Source organism: Schistocerca cancellata, chromosome 2 (assembly GCF_023864275.1).
Source record: "Schistocerca cancellata isolate TAMUIC-IGC-003103 chromosome 2, iqSchCanc2.1, whole genome shotgun sequence".
Taxonomy (NCBI): Eukaryota; Metazoa; Arthropoda; class Insecta; order Orthoptera; family Acrididae; genus Schistocerca; species Schistocerca cancellata.
In genome coordinates, this window is record NC_064627.1 from 648796857 (window position 1) to 648809866 (window position 13010).

A 13010-nucleotide genomic window follows, 5' to 3' on the forward strand; every position below is an offset into this window, starting at 1 on the left:
CATTAGGTCTGTTCTTGCAAAAAGTATTGTGAAACGTACTTGACCCATCATCACAGAGCAGCGAAGCTAAACGTTGTAAGATGTATTAGCAAAGCTGATTGTGGATTATGTCAGCATTTCCTCTCTCATGTCTCCCCCTCCACAATGGCCTAAAATATTTCCTTAACTCCATAATCACCGATGGTTTGAACCGTCGGTCTTTTGTTCCACTTCTAAATTGTTCAGTCACCTCAGCTATCGATAGGGGGAAAACAGGAGGAAGTCAAGCAAGACCTCGAGTACGAACATAGAAGCGAGTAAATTTTACTAGGAAGAAACATAAAAATAGGGAAGTTTTAGCGCTGATCTTAGGCTTCTTTAACTCATTTGAAGCTTCTCTGGTGAAATGCAACATCTGAGCCCTCACAACTACACACCATCCAAATTTTTTCTCCTCTCTCAGTTGACATATTCTGATAGAAACCACATATCTACAATAGTGATACACTATACATGTATTTTCATACCCTTGTATGCTCATACAGACATCACACACAACATACCATTGATGAGCCTGTAGAGCTCTGGCTACACAGGTTACTAAGAAGTAGAATGAAGATAAAACTTCTAGTATGAAATAATACAAGGTATGGCTATAAAATAAAAGGACTACTACTGTAAAACATTTTATTTCAAAAACAAATATAAAGTTACTGTCACCCTCACATATTCCACTCCTCTAGCCCTGCAACACTTCATGCAAATTTTCCACTGACGGAAACAGTGCTGAAAGTCTTCCTACGTGAGCTCCTTGATAATGAATGCCACTTTTTCGTTCACTGCTTCAACAGACTGAAATCTTGTTCCTTTAATGCAGATTTGACCTTGGGGAACAGACAGAAATCACATGGTGCTAGGTCAGGGAATAAAGTGGGTGGCCTAAAATTGGTGTATCATAGTACATCCCTAGATACCTCCTAATGAATGATTCCGCATGAGCCGGTGCATTGTCTTGATGCAGAACCCATGGTTTGTTCTTCCATAATTCAGGTTTTTTTTAATGTTAAACTGGTTATGTAAAATTGGCCTTGCACATTATTTGAAAATTCCTACAGTTTCAGCATATGATCGAATACTGATGGTCAGATGGGTGTCAGATTACCTACTTGTTTTTTATATTTTCATATGCTTTTGATATTTAAGGGCATTCTGGGCATGAGCCATCTTCAACATTTTCTCAGCCATCTTGGACCACTCAAAACCTCACGTATGTGATAAACAGTTTTCGCCACACACTTATTTTAGTAGCAGTTTTACCAAGCTACACATGAAAATTCATGACAATTTATTGCTCTATTATTACAATATAGAAATGCTGCATTTGACTGAGAAGGCTTCATGTTTCACAACTACTGGCCATTCATCTTTAGTGCTTGTGTACTCACTCTGCAACAGCATCAGTCCCATTATTTTATAGCCACGCTTCGTATTGACTAACAGTTTTGTGAAATCAACATATTTAATGAATGAACTTTATTAACACACACTTACTTGTTTGTATCATAAAACTTTTTTAATCTTTCTATTTCGAGTTCATGCAATCCAAGTAAATCCTCTGTATAACAGTCAGAAAAATAAGGTATGAACTTGCGCCTTTGAGTGTCACCAAAGCAACATTTGTCCCACAGGTTATGAATTTCTTGCCTAATGTTCTCCACGAAAATCTTTATGTTCTGTCGCTTTTTTTCCTCACAGCGTGTTATTTCAGTTTTGAGCTGAAAAAATAATGTTAAAGTTAAATGTTTTGCACAATAGTTAAAGAGGGAATACATTTCTCATATATAGTTTGCAGTTTTATGGCTTCAATAAATGAACATTCCCTAATGGCATCTATGTTCATGAGGTATAATTAACAAACGAGCCATTAACATAAAAAAATGCCCATCTCTGATATATTTAAAATAAGAAACAACAGGCAATTCTTACGCACTAGGTCACAGCTATCAACAGTTGTGGTAAATTTACTTGTGACAGGAGGGGGGAGGGGGAGGGGTGGGGGCGGGGAGTGGAAAAGAAGCGACTGACGATATGGACTAGCAAAGGTTTAGGCCAGGGAAATCCCAGCACTGGAAGATGAGCAAGAGCAGAGTGATGGTCATTTATGTGAAAAGACAGCTTGTTGTCATTCCTATATAAAACAGTGCTGTGGTGGTAACACAGCTGATGCGAGATGGAGCTGCTCTCACAAAAGGCTCTACCACAGATCAGACATGAAATGTCTATGGCACGACTGCAATACATGGTGGTGAGTGAGAATATGGGACATGCTTCTAAATATGGTTCAGCTAAAGCAGTATGACTCATTGGAGGACAGATGGGAGGGAGGGCAGGGTAGAGAAAGGGTGCAATTTTAGGCCAGACACACAGGAATGAACTCCGGTATTGTGTAAACTGAATGTGTAAGTACTGAAATACAACTTTGCTTGACGGTTTGAGGAAGGGGAAGGATAATGTAAAGTTTTAGGTCAGATATCCCTCCTCTGGGGACATATGGGATAGTTTAAGGCTAGCAAACTATACAAAGTTGAGTTTTTCAAGATGGGGGCGGTGTTTGACACCAAGGGAGTACTAACGATAAATGATTCACTATGTAAGGGGGTTCAGTGGTGTCACAAGAAGAAACAGTGTACGAAATTTATTTCTGAATTAGTTGGGCACAAGAGTTTCTGTCTGTTAAGGCTCTGGAATGTTATCAATTAACTTCTGCTTCTGTTGCAAATGTAGCCTCCGTGCATGTCAAGGCTGTAGTGGAGTAACTCTGTTATGTGGGAGAAGTGATAACTGTCAAAATGGAAGTCCTGCTAGCCTGGTTGACGAACGCACGTTGTTATTGAGCAAAGGTGGGGTTCAGTGTCTAGGAAATATTTGTTGAGTTCAGGATTGCCAAACTCAATTCACCTTAAACGAATTCTCAATTTTCTTCATATTGCCCTAGTTCAGTTTCATATTTATGAGTGACATAACAAGGAACCAATAAAACTGGAAACTGTAATCTGGTTTTGGGTTCATAGTGACACCACTTTGTGTCAGTTTTCCTTAGGGAGCCCTCTGAATATTTTGTGCCTACTGCAGGGCTCCATAAATAATTTTTCCCCAGGCGTGAACGCTTTCCACTGCTGTTACACGACTTTCAGCTTGACAATTACTTTCAATTTACTCTCTCTCTTCTTGCTGTGCACAACAGATTTGCTAGTGACCACTTCAGATATCAGCTTCCTGAAAATAAGATATCAAAACAATGGCATGGTTTTACATGGAGCCATTTTTTATAATTTTAGATCACAGCATATGAAAGACAGGAAATGGAGAACAAAGACTTCAGTGATTTAAAATTTCAAGTCATGTTACATCATCAGATTTTGTCACGCAAAAATATATTTCTATTAATATTTGTGCAATTAGAACTGTTTGGCCTTCAGTTGTCTATTTTGTAATTTGCTAGGACAGAGCACTATAAAAATGGCATGTCGAGTTGCAGGCAGGCACAATGAAATGACTGACATAATAGCTTTTGGCCACAGTCTTCTTAAGGAGAGAGATTGGTTGATTTCGGGAAGGGAGCAAACAGCGAGGTCATGGGTCCTATCGGATTAGGGAAGGATATCAGCCGTGCCCTTTCAAAGGAACTATCCCGGCATTTGCCTGAAGCAATTTAGGGAGATCACGAAAAACCTAAATTAGGATGACCGGATGCGGGTTTGAACCATCACCCTCTCGAATGCAAGTCCAGTGTAATCAGAAAAGAGAAATATGCATCCATTCACACAAGGGAGCACACCTCAAACACATGACCGCTACTCTGGCCAGATTGCAACAGAAACACGTTGAATGGAAGCAACAGTCCGGAGTGGGGCACGGATAACAACAGGGTAACCTACTGTCTCCACGCCATCTACCCCACTTTTCCACCCCCTGTCCTTTCACAATTCACCTCCCCTCCCCTCACTGCTTCCACCAGTCTGTTCCCCTTCTCTGCTCTTCTCCTCTTTTCCTTTCTGCTTCCCATTCTCACCCCAATTTGTGTTCTTTTATTTTACTCAGTTTTCTACAAAAATATTCTCTCGGTTTGACCATGTCAGTCTTATGAACACTTTCTAAATGGTACTTTAATTATTTACTTAGCATACATTCAACAGAAAGTACTTTTAAACACAAAACACACTGCTGATACCCTTCACTATTCACAACAGTGCACATGAAACCAAAATTTTTGTAGCCATTATTGTATTTTATCTACCTTTGTTTCCTATGTGCATTACCACTTTCCTTGTTGCCATCAGGAAGGTCTTGCTTTTTACTTCCACTTAACAAATTTAAGACCTTTTCCACAGTTATCTTCTTTATTAACTTTGTAACAAAGTCACAATATAACAAAAACTATATGAGAATGCAACAATCACCACTGGTGCTAAGCGTAACACACAACAGTTCCGCTTCGAGATTATGACTGCTTACACAAGCTGACCAACATCGAAAGTGGAATTTCTCCGAGGTCACACAAGTTGACACCACAAATGGAATTTCCGACAACTGTCTTCTTTGCCTCTAACTATGAAACAAATCCATGACCCCATAGCCAGTCATTTATTGTACACAGAGTGCCTCAGCACACAGGTTGAATATTACTGCCTTAGAGCAAAGATCTGATCTTGAGTAGACTTTCCTGGGGGAAACCCACACTGATATGCCCATCTCTCTCAGAATTATTGGAAGGAGACAGTCAAATAGTATATTGGAAAATACTTTATATGCCAAGTTAAGTAACGTGATCCCCCTATAATTAGCACATTCTAACTGATCTCCTACTTGTATATTATTCCTTCCTTCCATTGTTGGGCCATTGTCTCTTTTTCTCATACTAAAATAGCTATCTTTAAAAGGATCTGTTCCAATTTGCTACCTCCTTGCTTAAATAGCTCTGCTGGAATACAGTCTGTTCCTGTGGCCATGTTGTTTTTCAGTTTGCTCATGGTGGTTATTATTCCTTCTAGGTTTGGTGGATCTAGGCTACCACTTATTTTATCTGCGTACCTCTGTTGGTCTCTTGATGTTATCATTCTGTAATTAACAAGGAGGTTACATTTTCAAGAAGATTTCTCTTACCCACCATGTGTTAACTAGCACGTTATATAATGATTTGGGAGTCTACGCAAAGGGCAATCTACGCACCTATTACAGATCACTTTATGCTCTGTGCACTCTTCAACATTCTGTTTATTATGTAGTTCCTGAAGATGTTTGCAGTTGGTCCGTATTTCACAGTGAAAATTGGAAATCGAATTGTCAATGTAGAACCAAAATCAAGTTTGGTGAAATGTGCCTTTATGGAGAACATAAGTTAAAAAAAAAAAGTTACCTGATACTACATTGCCAATTACATGAAATTTTAGTTTTGTCCACACCGTATAAATTACATCTGATAGCAAAACAACATATTGAACAGCACAGGGTTCAGTATTAAGTAAATAATCTTATACATACAGCTTCTATAGTTTTGACTGAATAGCCGCTATGTGCATCAAGAAATGCAGTCCGTGCATCAAAGCTCTCATGAAGCCGGTCCCACAATTTGCAGAGTTTCTCTCGAAGTTCCATTGACAAGGCCTTTGTGTCTTCTAGCTTCTGAACCAGAGCGTTATGCAATTCCTAAACACAAATAAAAATTAGATGAGTTAAAAAAAGGAATGATGAAATACAGGCACTCACAAATATGGGGTTTCACATGAAAAATAATATACAGCAAAGCCAGCTGGGACCTGGCCAAAGTAAAAATTAATTGGTCTCGTAGCATGTTACAAGCATGTTTTAGTTTCTAGATGAACTTTCGTAGTGCAAAATTTGAAAAGAATTGTGGCTAATGACTGAGGCCAAGTGTGTCAGTTTACTATTATCACAGGATTTCTCAACGATGAGTCGGAGAAAGAGTTGACAGTACAGTCTGAATTAGATTGCAAAATGTTTAAAAAAGACAATAGTGTGAGGAGTATGAAAGGAAGGATGTGATGCTGAGACAATAGGATTCTAAAGTCAATCCTAAATAAGGAGCAGGAAGATGCTCAATGTGACTATATTCTACTGGTTGTATCAGAGCCAGTATGTGTGTGTTAATTAATGTGTTTTCATGCACCACATATCAGTCATTTGCAAGTCAGCTATTTCTCCTAATTTATGTTCGAAATATAAGCTTTGGTCAAAATATTGTTTAAAATATTTTCCAATGTGCTTTCATAATAAAACAAATTACTGAATACATATTCTACACAATGAGATGCTGATCATTTGCAACACTGTGGTAAATGACAACCCTTATGGTTAATGGCAGCAGGAGGCAGTCTGGTACAACCATGTGCTTGTTTAATTTCTCTCTATTTTTGAATAATCTTCCAAATTTGGTAGCACCTAGTTAAAACTAACATTCAAGCTTCACAACAAAAGCATCTTATAAGTGGAATCAAATGCCACTGAATCCACATTACTATCAAAAAGTGTTTAAATGCAGCTTTTATTTGGAGTTATTCAGGCAAATCTTATGAAACCCACACACAGACAGGCAGCTCAACATCAGAATACTACTAATGATAATGGCAACTGTGTTTGCCCACTATTGTGCTAACTCAGTTACACTCTGCATCAGAACAAGGAGGAATGCGGAGAACAAGATTGGCATGGCTTCCAGTTCTAAGACCAATCCAGCAGCAATTATACTACAAATTTTCATCAATACACCAAAATACATTTTATGGCGTGTGTGGTAGAAGGTACTTCATGTACCACTATCACTTTCCTTATTTACTGTCCCATTCGTAAAGAGTGCACAGCAACAGCAACTGTCAGAAAGCCTCAAAATGAATTAATTTCTTTGAGTGTCATGGCATTGTCGCTTCGCAAGACGCATGTAACACAAAATAGTATGTTGCCTGCCTCTTCTTGGAAAAACACTCGCCTGGAATTTTAACAGTAAAGCTTTCTGTGACATACAGTGCTCTTGTACAGCCATCTATTGGAGTCTGATGAGCATCTCAGTCATACACTTGGTACATGTTACAGGCATTTGTGCAATAATAAACTGAATGAATGAGGTATTGTAAGCTGTTAGTTTCATGGGGTAATTACAGTATATCAAGATTCTTCCAATGAATCTTAACTGAGCACCTGATCTTCTCTACAGTTAGTTTCATGTGGTCATTTCAGTTTAGGCCACTGGTCACATATTCCCCGATATTTTATGGTTACTACTCTTTACAATTTATTGCCAAAAGTGTATACAAAAAAATAATAGGCATTTCTGCTTATTCATGCACAATAAATTACGCTATTTTCCAATATACATCATGCATGAAGAGCTTCACAAATATTCTGACTTCATTCGCCAAAACTGTATATATGTACTGTGAATGGCAGTGACTCTATAATACCACAAGGGGGTACATCATAATTTGGTTTTACACATGTTAGCAACAATGTGTTGAGTTCCATCTGTTAAGGTATCCAAAACCCAATTACAAAGTAGATCTGATACTCTGTAAGCTAGTATCTAGTTCACTAGGTGAACAGTATGCAACTGTATTGAATATGTTCTGGAAGTCAATGGACACTACACAACTTGGGTGCCATAACTTTACTTAAACAGACTGCGATTACAACAAATAATTTTGGTTTGTACTCGACTGCTAGATTACTGTAAACAACGAGGGAGAGGGACTGGTGAGAGGTTTAAGGATTACGGTATAAACAGCACAATGTGCATTCAAGATCTATCGTGAACAAGAAATAAAAATCATTAGCTGTCAACTGTGCACTAACTTCATTTCTGGAAGCAATAAAAAGTGAGCAGGAAGAGATAATGTGATGCATTAAGATACCAGCTGAGAATATGCTGTGGGATTTATAATACAGCATGACTAGTCTACTTTTTATTCCAGGAAAAGGTCTAAGAAACTATGATAAGTAGTTCAAAGACAAACACCTTGCCTACATGGGGAGGAGTTACCAACTAGCACTCTGTGTTAAACAACACAAGTATTATTCTTAGGCTAAACTAATAATATTAGCATAGTACCTGTATTAATTTTCCATTTAATAATTTTGAAATAAAACTTAATATCTGAATAATGCAATTGACACATGGGAATATTACGTCTGTCTTGACCACTGCAGCGAATTATGGTAACACTTTAAAATTCTGACTTATTTCTTTAATAAATTAGAAAAAAGTTATTAGATAATCTCTGGAAATATCAAAAACCAGTACTACTAAATTACAGAATTTTAATTAATTACAACCAGTAACTTCAGTGAAAACTGAAGATCACACTCACTTTTAGTTTAGCTATATTCTCTTTTGATAGCTTAAATGAATCTTCATCTTCACATACTACTTTCTTCTCAAAATCCAATAAAGGAGTCATTTCCAGCTCCCTCATTATTTCCATTATACTTGACCTTGTTTGGTAGAAAAAATTGGTGAGTCGATCCTTAACAGGGAGAAAAGGTAATTTTTTTTTAAAAAAAGAAGTAAATTGATAAACGCACTAATAATATTTGCAAACATAGAATTATTAAAGTGTCACCAACTTCTCCAGGGAGGGACAACATTTATTTACCTTTTCATCAGCTTTAAATTTAATGTACACTTCAAACTGGGATAGCTGCTCCTCTGAAGGTACAGCATTTGGTATTTCGTAAAAATCTTCTAGACCCAAACGCTCACACAATTCTTTTTCCTGGAAAGAAATGTGTAATTACTGCGTTAAGGTAATTGGCTTGCTACCAGTGAACAATATATTGGTGAACACACACACACACACACACACACACACACACACACACACACACACACACACACACACACACACTATTTATGCATCATTAAACAGTTATCAGACAGCACACCACCCATGTACTCTCACTAATCTGCTGCCAAACATACAAAAACTTTATCATCATCCAGTCCACTCTATCATTTGCAATTTCAACAAACCGACTAACTTCTCTACACTTTATATCAATCATAACCCACAAGCTATTGTCATATATTAACAGCAGTTACCATTTCTTTGTGTATATAAAACTTACCCTTGGCTTAATACAGATTGACTTGCTATACTCCTATACATGAATGATGGCAATTCGTGCAGGCCGAGTCACGGATGGGGCTATTATTGTTGCCGGTTCCCAGTGATAGTTGCGGTACCGGCATGCCCACACTTCGCACTTTAAGAAAGTGTGTATCCTTCAAATTATGTCTCCTGTTTGCTTCTGTAGAATTTGTTGCTTACCACCACAAGTGACAACAAGCATCAAATGGAATAAAAATTCACCAAATAACTGATTACGATCATGTTTTATGCTCGCACAACGCTCATTGGCTGTCGGAGAATGCTTGATGTAAGTGTGCAGAACAAACCTAAACTCGACTGCTATTGTTCACGACTCCGATCACCTATATCACCTGCATCCATATATTCAGTGCATATGGCCTATTTATTGCTAATTATTTCTAGCTCAATATGAGAATCATTATCTCGCTTCAAAAATATGAATGTACATGTAAAAGAGTATGTTTCATAATGACTGTCTTGTCCTATGCTATCCCTCTGGTGACCTTTGCCTATTACCTCCCCTAAATCTTGTCCCCCCCTTCTCAGCACTCGTACCTGATAAAAAGTACTTTTCTTCCCTTGGATCTCAGAACAGGCCTTTAAATTTTATGAATTATTCTCACTATTTGGTACATTTCTATTATCAACTGGAGCCAATGAGCTAGTAAGAATACGGAATATAAGAATTTTCCTCCTAGGGAGACTTTTCAACCTTTGGCTCCACGTAGTATACACTATGTATGTTAGGGGCACACAGAATTTTAAGACTGTGTGGAAGAATAACAGCAACTGCGGGTATTTGCTATCTTGGTCAAATAACGATGCAGATCACTAAAATCATGATGTTCATTTAAAATACAGTTTAAAACTTTAAGAGAGGTACATTGCTTCTTGTCATTTCTAATATCAGATTGACCTTTTAATTATGCATAGTGTCTATTTGCTCCTATCCCATTACATAGTATTAACACGACATTTCTAATTCCTCAAGGCATTTTTCTGCTTAGATAACAAATGGTTTTGTTAAATGCTGCCTGATTAGATTAGATTTACTTTCATTCCAATTGACCCATAGTGAGGAGGTCCTCCAGGATGCGGAACATGTCATAAAAACAATAATACATGACAAATATTTACAACTCAAACAAATAAGGTTTTAAGGTTCCACTCCACAGGTCCCAAGTGGAATGATGCTTTTTTTTCTTTTTAATGAACACTATATGAAAGAATCATTTTACAAACACTAATGCACTGGATTTAAAATAAAAAAGTTTTATTTATTTGTAAGGTAATAAACATGTAATATAACTACTATAATAATTCATTACAATGAACACATTAATGTAATGAAATGGTGCAGAAGTTATATATATGCCCAAAAGGTGATTAGTGACATTATTGCAAGTAAACAACAGTGATAGTGACAGAACATTGAGAGCATGTCTGCCAAGGAGAGATGGTGCCTAGATGAGAGTGGTGGCTCATCAATCTCAACATTGTGGCTAGGTGTAAGGCTGGTTAGATACAACCAGCTGTCATCTTGATGCCGTTAGTAAGACAATGCTTACCATATTTATATACACCAAATTAGCAGATCCAAATGTAACGCATTTTTCTGTAAAAAATTTAAGACATCTCTTTCTATCACACAAATACAAAGGCTAAGAAGAAACGAAGGAGAATTTTCTGAACAGAATAATTTATTTTCCCTCTCCCCACTCCCTGTCACCTACTTCATCTCTGCCCCTCCTCCGTGTTCCCTCACATGCTCCTATCACTCCTCCCTATCTCATATATGCTCTACTATCTTAATGCCATTCATTTTACTGTGAAACCACCGAGTCATCTGTTAAAAGAACTGCCTCACACTATCCCCTCCTTGCCTCACGTCCTCCCCCCCCTCCATCTGCCCTAGCAACTATTGCTCTCAGTAATCAATAAATAGGCAATTTTTCTTTTTTAAAATTCGGTCTTGATCACACCACATATGCTACAAGAACATAGGTTCTTGTAGCATATGTGGTGTGATCAAGACTGAATTTTAAAAAGAAAAATTTTAAAATGTTTGATCACTGTTCCAAAAATGTTTATTAAAATTGAATAAATAGTCAGTCTCACTGTGGGTATATGTGTTTGAGTACCTGTGTGATGGTGTGTGTGAATGTGTACTTTTGTTAGAGAAGGAGCAAGAGCTCAAAAGCTAGGGTTGATACTATTTTCTGCGGCATGTTTCCATGCACCACATATTACTAAGCTATTTTGCCTTTCTTTGAAATTAGATATAAAATTGGTTAATTTTTGTTGTTTACATGTAAGGACATACCTTTGCCCTGAGCTTGGCATAATATGACAACCTCTCTTGCTTCAATTCCCTGTATTCAGAGACTTTTTTTGTTAGATCTTCCTCAACTTGACACAGTGGAAGCATTTCATATTCATTGTTATCAACAGGAATTTTTACTCCAATTTCCTGAAACAGAAAAGGTCTAACAGGTGAACAGTTAATGGCAATTTTCATTGTATAAACACAAAAGCAAATACTTACTGAACCCAACTGTTCTGCCTCTTTTAAAAGATCTTCAATGGACTTGATAATTTGCTCCTTGGCATTATCTTCTTCTAAAACCATATCTTCAAACATGTGCTACAATTGATCACGAGATTTTTTAAAATGAGTATCAGCTCTCTACAGTTTTGCAGATATTATTCAACAATGAAAATATAACTTCTAATATTTCAAAATACACTGGCAGCCACACGGTCCAATCATATTAATATAACCACCGTCTATGCCTGACATCAACACGCAGTAACCATTCAGAAGTGCCATCACTGACAGTGGAGGCTGTATAAAGCGTGTTGTGGGTATGCTGAAAACAGTGTAGTCGTCACCATGATGTGGTAACTGAGTGACTTACCAGGCGTCAGAAGGGCATTATCACTGGCTTTTAGGCCAAGGGTGGAAGCTGTTAATATATGACAATAGCTTGTGGGTTATGCTTGATATAAACTGTAGACAACCATTGCTCCTTACGGGCCTCTGCACCAAGCACTTGGTTCATGCACCCATGCTGACTGGTGTTCATTGGTGACAACAAAGGCTGGGTCTGCACATCAACACCACAATGGAACGTCTGCTAAGTGGCATGAGGAGGCATTTTCAGGTGAATCTTGTTTTATGCTCTATCAGACTGATGGCTACTGGTGTATATGGCTCTGTAACAATTTTCTGAAGAGTCCAGGTAAGAGGAGGGAGCATTATAGTCCAGGGAATCCAGTGCCAGCAATGTGTCACACAGCTGACAGTGTACATGGATGTTTCAAAGAGCACCAGGATGAGTTTACTATACTCCAATGGCCACCAAACTATCTGGATTTAAACCCAATCGAGACTCTGTGGAACTATCTCGACCCGGATGTTAATGCCATTGACCCTCAATCGAAAAACATAGTGCAGCTGGACATGGCACTGGAACTGGCATGGCTTTGCATCCCTGTTGGTATCTCCAAGACCTCATTGACAAACTTCCTGCACATCTTGCAACAGCTTGGACTGCAAAAGGTAGTTATCCAGGCTTTTGACAGGTGGTCACATTAATGTGAGCGAACAACATATTTTTAAGACTGAGCATTTGACTAGAAAATGTCGACACCAGACTTACATATTTACTAAAAAAGGGATTTTTTTTTATTTTTGGTGGCGGGGGAAGAGGGTTGGGCCGGATGGTGTTACGAGAATCGCTCTCTTCAGGGAGAATGTTGTGATCGATTGAGCAGATCAACTACTGTAATAATAATCTATACTACTATATAATGACAAATTATCGATTAATACTGTTACCAATTTAGTACAAATTTTTACACGATACT

At 37.8% G+C, this 13010-nt stretch overlaps 1 protein-coding gene across 2 annotated transcripts in view; it reads right to left on the reverse strand.

Moving 5' to 3' along the window:
- The window catches only part of LOC126162323 (protein regulator of cytokinesis 1-like), a 140160-nt gene that overhangs the window by 83488 nt on the left and 43662 nt on the right, over positions 1 to 13010 (reverse strand). For both annotated transcript variants that reach the window (XM_049918749.1, XM_049918748.1), the window contains exons 3-8: positions 11686 to 11784; positions 11464 to 11610; positions 8643 to 8762; positions 8358 to 8513; positions 5521 to 5685; positions 1531 to 1754 (exon numbers count right to left, since the gene is read on the reverse strand). In XM_049918749.1, the coding sequence (XP_049774706.1) occupies positions 1531 to 1754; positions 5521 to 5685; positions 8358 to 8513; positions 8643 to 8762; positions 11464 to 11610; positions 11686 to 11784 (911 nt within the window). The remainder of the gene's footprint in view (positions 1 to 1530; positions 1755 to 5520; positions 5686 to 8357; positions 8514 to 8642; positions 8763 to 11463; positions 11611 to 11685; positions 11785 to 13010) is intronic.